The 6006-nt window shown below is 48.5% G+C and overlaps 1 protein-coding gene across 1 annotated transcript; it reads right to left on the bottom strand.

Annotated features, from left to right (window-relative positions):
• Nucleotides 1-369: 369 nt before the first annotated feature.
• On the bottom strand, nucleotides 370-5148 carry C6H7orf25 (chromosome 6 C7orf25 homolog). Its single transcript, XM_069859750.1, has 2 exons — nucleotides 5068-5148; nucleotides 370-1936 (listed from the first exon to the last, which is right to left on the bottom strand). The coding sequence occupies exon 2, from the start codon at nucleotides 1918-1920 to the stop codon at nucleotides 652-654; it is 1269 nt and encodes a 422-aa protein (XP_069715851.1). The 5' UTR covers nucleotides 1921-1936; nucleotides 5068-5148; the 3' UTR covers nucleotides 370-651.
• Between the last annotated feature and the right edge of the window lie 858 nt (nucleotides 5149-6006).

Below are 6006 nucleotides of genomic sequence, written 5' to 3'. Positions count from 1 at the left end.
CTGGCTGTCAAGTTTGGCCCATGAGTCATAACATCTTAGTGCCAATACAGTCAAATCTCCACTGATTTTTCTAGGAATTTTAAAGCTGTTGTCTAATTCAGTCTACCAGCATACACACACAGAGGTTCCTTTCAGTAGAACAAGGAAGGCTTAATTTGGTTTCTATCATGGCTACTAGTAACGTCTTCAGGAAGCAGCACACACCCAAAAAGGCATGCGTCTCCACACAGTTATGGTAACTCTGAATCTATTAAGTTGAGAAGGGTAGGTGAAAAAGAATTAACTTCCACAGAATTCAAGCCTGAAGCCCATCCAAGGTGCTGAATTTAACCTGAGAAGGATAAAAATGACAAGGGCACAAAGGCAACAGTGTTTTAACTGAATTTTTTAATAGGGATGCATACAATTAATATACTGCTCACCAGCTAACAATTATCAATGAAATCTTATTACTTTAGTGAATAAATTAATAGTCAGCAGATTCAAAAAAGCAAGAATTGAGTAAAGATACTGCAAATTCCTTGAGGAACACTTCCCCCCCCAGCTACTGTTTTCACTGGTAGAGACACAAAACGTATTATGACAATTCATTTCTCCAAATGCCTCCACTGCAGCACCTGCAACATTTCAATGCCTAACTCCTTTAATGACTTATAGTCCTTCATCAGGTGGGCAGCTCTTTGGTAAAGGTGTGGCAAAAGATTCTTTGCTTTCAGTCAGTGCTCGGGGCTGATGAACAAAAACACTGAACTTGACACCTTGGTTAGCTGCTGCCCTCACAAAACCACTATTTGCAGTCATGGTGATGGCTTTTAACGTGTCTCCTGTCCCAAAAATGGTTAGAGAACGGCTGTTGATTTTTGAACTAGCCACTAGTCCTAAGGCACGGTCAGATGGCTGATCTGGCACCACATTAATTCTTTTAACAAGCACTGCAGCTCGCTCTTTCTCCCCAGGTCCTCCCAGCGTTTCCAAGATGGACTGAAAATCTCTGACAGCAGACTGACAGGCAAAGACTTCTTTCCCCTTCATGAACTCCTCCAGCTGAGGCAGGACTCTCTCTCTCCTTTCTTGAGCTGCTTGCTCTGTTAGCACCTTTTCTTTGAAGATGAAGTAGCAGCCACCATAGCTCAGAGCAGAGACGTAAGTTATTAAGGTAGTGATGTCCAAGTTAACTCTATTGCACACGTTTACTTTGATCTGGGAAGGAAAAGCAATGCTGGCCACTAAATTCTCCCGGTCTACTTTGGTCACCTGCAGGAGTTCAGGGCCGTCTTCATCTGATTCACTGCCACTAAGGTGATGGTTTTCTGTAGATGGCTCTGCCAGCGAGTTAACAGCCACAATGTCTCCTCGCACAGATATTCCCATCTCCTTGAGTCTCTCTGCCATAGGACTGGACACGCTGTTATAGAATGCAAAGATGATGTGGGGATTGCTGTACTCTACTGGCTGCTGACGGCTTGCTTCCAGGAAGTCCTCTGCCTGCTCAATGATGCTTTTGTCTCCATACTGGCCTCTCCCCAGCCAGATGTTATGCAGGGCCTCAGCTTTCCGACCGATGGCCTTCACCCATGTGTGACCTCTGTTTGCAACAACATCTACCACCAGTGTCTGTTTTTCTCCAAACCTGTCCTCATAAGCAAAGACATGGAGGACACTGACAACATCCTCCAGGTTCTCTGCTGACTGAACAATGGCTTGGAGATGGGTAAGATTTGTACTCTGCAGATGGGATTCTTTGATGGCCACCTTCCCTGCCTCCACCTTGTGCAAGAAGTTTAGCTCAGCTTTCAGCTTGCCACATAGCTTTGCCCCACCTTCTATACTCCTTTTCTGGGACTTCGAAAGGGCTTCCGCTCTCTTGATCAAGTCTTTGGCAACAGCGATTCTTTCACAAAGCAGAGACTGCACAGACATGTTGGAAACATTATTCCTACCAGATGAAAGCAAAAGAGAAGATTGTTATTGCATGGTCAAAAATAAAGATTGACAAAAGAGTAGTCCATAGTATATACTAGAGCTTTGCAGCAGACTCGGGTAACAGCTACAGGTATTGTAAAATGCAAGCACCACGAACCTCAGCACAAGTCCCACCAGAGTCTAATTCCTTTCCTTTGCCTCTGGGGATCCCACCTACAGCCTCAGTTCTGTTCTCAGCAAGGAAGAACAGAAGCCTTTAAGTCTCCGCATACCTTGCAAGTTTGTGGTTTTGCTCCCCTTGACTCATGAGCCCTTCACTGAGCTAGTCACTTAGATAGGTCTCAACTCCCACAGCTCATTTGCAGAAGGTGCCATCCAGAAGAAAACTAGAAATCCTGTTATTACCATAAGCATATCTTGCCTCTCCCTATCACCTCAGACACCATTAAAATAAAAAAGCCACTCAACATGCTTACAGACATACTTTGAAAACTGTGAAGTCTGTCCCACAGCAGGTACTTTAACATAAAGGATGCCCACTGTACTTCACAATTAAGGGTAGCAAAGCTCTGTTCTCTCCAACTTCCAACTTGCACAGCACAATTCAGCAAAAGAGCCCTCAGAAACCCCCAGCAAAGTTTCAGCATTACACAGCATCATGACAGACTACAATTCATAATTCTAGAGCCAGGAACATCTGGAAATCTCTATGTTTTCTAGTTCTACTAGAGATATACTGTGTTATACCCGCTAAGTCTAGTCCTTTTCGTCCATATCACTTTAGTATGTCTCCCTGAGGTAAGTATGATAGGAAATACTTAACTGAATGTGGGCTGACTTTGAAAAATGTAGGGTTCAATACCACAGCAAACCATATCGTAAGCAGCCACTATGAGCAGTGATATTAACCCATTTTTATTCTCAACTACAAGTATAAAAACATGCTCCTGCAGTTCCTTCCAAGGTCACATGTTGAAGCAAACTCGTAATAAAGAGCAGAACAAATGCAGCTTCAGCTGAAAATGACCAACATGATAGGCCCAGGTCCTACAGCAGGCTTGGACAGTTGAACTGCAGAGCCTGCCTTCGAGCCATCAAAATCACACTTGCATTCTGCACAAGTTCAAATACAGTCACCATTACCTACTACTGGCCCAGCCAATATACATCACCAAAACCTTCCCCTTCTTCCTAACCAGAAAGCCTCATGACTTCCAACACGACCCACTGACTCTCTTAAGAGTCACCTGAGGCCAGTGCAATCACTCCTTCCCCTCAAAGCCCTCACCATTGCCACAAGTTTTTCACATAGTAGGATTCTGACAACATATTATCTTAAAATTTGTTTATATGCAGTATTTGTCTGGGTTTTGAATTTTTTTTTTTTATCATGGAAGGCAAAGGGAGGCAAAATTGCTCTAAGCTACCTGATAATTTCTATGGAAGGAATACAAGTTACTATTAAAATGACACAATCACTCATTTTTAGTTCAAATATTTTATAGCCAATTACATTTTCAAAGAAGCATTTTTAATGTTTTTTTCCATGCACACTTTAGAATCCAAATCTTAAAACAAACAAAACCAGAAAGCCTTTCCAGCACTACTTTAGTAGCTTAGCAAATATTAAAGAAGAATAGCTCAAACTGACAGAAAATTTGTTAGTTTTGGGAAACTTTCCATTTTGGCAGTGTTAGGTTTAGAGTTAAGACTCGCTGGTCTCAAAGGTCTTTTCCAACCTAAACAACTCTATTATTCTAAACTTATATGTAAAGCACTTTTAGAATCATAGAATGGTTATGGTTTGGAGGGACCTTAAAGATCATCCAGTTCTAATCCCCCTACCATGGGCAGGGACACCTCCCACTAGACCAGGTTGCACGTATCAGCTCTCCTGGCACATGCCTTAGAGATCTGGCACGAAGGTACTGTGTTTATAGTAGATTGCTTTTCATGCCTTGCATTTGCTTATGGAACTACCCAAACATTACGGTTTATCCAAGAAGTGTCCATAGGCAAGGACTCCTCCCACTGCATCAAGTTGCCCAAAGCCTCATCCAACTCCGCCAGGGGAGATTTAGGCTTGACATTAGGAAAAAAATCTTCACAGAAAGGGTCACTGGGCACTGGAACAGGCTGCCCAGGGAGGTGGTTGAGTCACCTTCCCTGGAGGTGTTTAAGGCACGGGTGGACGAGGTGCTAAGGGGCATGGTTTAATGTTTGATAGGAATAGTTGGACTCAATGATCCGACGATCTGGTGGGTCTCTTCCAACCTGGTTATTCTATGATTCTATGATTCGTAGAACACCACCAGGGACGGGGCAGCCACAGCTTCTCTGGGCAACCTGTCCCAGTGCCTCACCATCCTCACAGTAATAAACTTCTTCCTCAAATCAAAGCTAAATCTCCCCTCTTCCAGCTTAAAAGAATTACCCCTTGTCCTATCACTAAGAACGAATAACACTCCAAGGTTACTACTCTGGCACCGTTCACCACAACAGCTTCAGGAGACCTCATCGTCGTCTACAGCTTCCTTACAAGGGGAGGAGGAACAGGCGCTGATCTCTCTCTGGCTATGACAGGATTCACGGGAATGGCACGATGATGTCCCAGGGCAGGTTTAGGCTGGACATTAGGAAAAGGTTCTTCACCCAAAGGGCGGTGGGGCGCTGGAACAGGCTCCCCAGGGAAGCAGTCACAGCGCCAAGCCTGACAATACTCAAGAAGCGCCTGGACACCCCGTTCAGACACCACGCGGAAATGGCGAACGCGCGCCGCCATCTTGGGTGCGGGCAGGGCGCCCCCGCCCCCTCTCGGCACGGCAGCCGCGGCGCCATCTTGGGTGAGGGCGCCCTCGCCGCCATCTTGGACGCGGGCAGGGCGCGCCCGCCGCTCGCCCCCAGCCCCCGTCGGCGCGGAGGCCCCCGGGTGGCCCCGGCCGGCGGCCCCGCCCGCGCCCCTCGCCTCACCTCGCCCCCACCCGCCGCAGCGCCCCCGGCAGGCGGGGCGGCGCCACCTGAGAGACCGCTGGACGCAGACCCTGCCCGCTTCTCCCCCCTCTTCCGCCCAGTCGCTACCGCGGCGCCCCGACCGCAGTCCCGCCTCGCCCCCCCGCGCGCGCCCCCCGCCGCCCCGGCACTCACGGCGCGCGCCGCCGCCACCGCCCCCGCCCTGGGCAGCGCCGCCCACGGGGCCGCCGGGCGGGGACAGCGGCACCGCCCCCCGGGGAGAGACCGCGGCGAAGGGAAGGGGCCGGGACAGGCCGACAGGCAGCGAGTGACAAACGGGCATAGGCATAGACAGACACACAGACACATACAGAGAGACAGGCAGACGCAGGCAGATAGAGAGTGACAGACACAGACAGAGACACAGATGGACAGAGAGAGACACAGACAGGCAGATAAAGAGTGACAAACAGAGACAGACATAGAAAGATGGAGAGACACAGAGAGAAATGTAGACAGAGACACGGACAGATAGAGAGTGACAGACAGAGACAGTGACAAACAAACAGAGAGACACAGAGAATCACAGAATCACTAGGTTGAAAGGACCCACTGGATCATCGAGTCCAACCATTCCAATCAATCACTAAACCATGCCCCTCAGCACCTCGTCCAGCCGTGCCTTAAACACCTCCAGGGAAGGTGACTCAAACACCTCCCTGGGCAGCCTGTTCCAGTGCCCAATGACCCTTTCTGTGAAGAATTTTTTCCTAATGTCCAGCCTAAACCTCTCCTGGCGGAGCTTGAGGCCATTCCCTCTAGTCCTGTCCCCTGTCACTTGGGAGAAGAGGCCAGCACCCTCCTCTCCACAACCTCCCTTCAGGTAGTTGTAGAGAGCAATGAGGTCTCCCCTCAGCCTCCTCTTCTCCAGGCTAAACAACCTCAGCTCTCAGCCACTAAGTAAGACTTGTTCTCCAGCCCCCTCACCAGCTTTGTTGCTCTTCTCTGGACTCGCTCCAGAGCCTCAACATCCTTCTTGTGGTGAGGGGCCCAGAACTGAACACAGGATTCGAGGTATGGTCTCACCAGTGCCGAGTACAGAGGGAGAATAACCTCCCTGGACCTGCTGGTCAC

The sequence above is a fragment of the Phaenicophaeus curvirostris genome, chromosome 6 (assembly GCF_032191515.1).
Source record: "Phaenicophaeus curvirostris isolate KB17595 chromosome 6, BPBGC_Pcur_1.0, whole genome shotgun sequence".
Taxonomy (NCBI): domain Eukaryota; kingdom Metazoa; phylum Chordata; class Aves; order Cuculiformes; family Cuculidae; genus Phaenicophaeus; species Phaenicophaeus curvirostris.
This window is presented reverse-complemented; position numbering and strand designations above follow the sequence as displayed.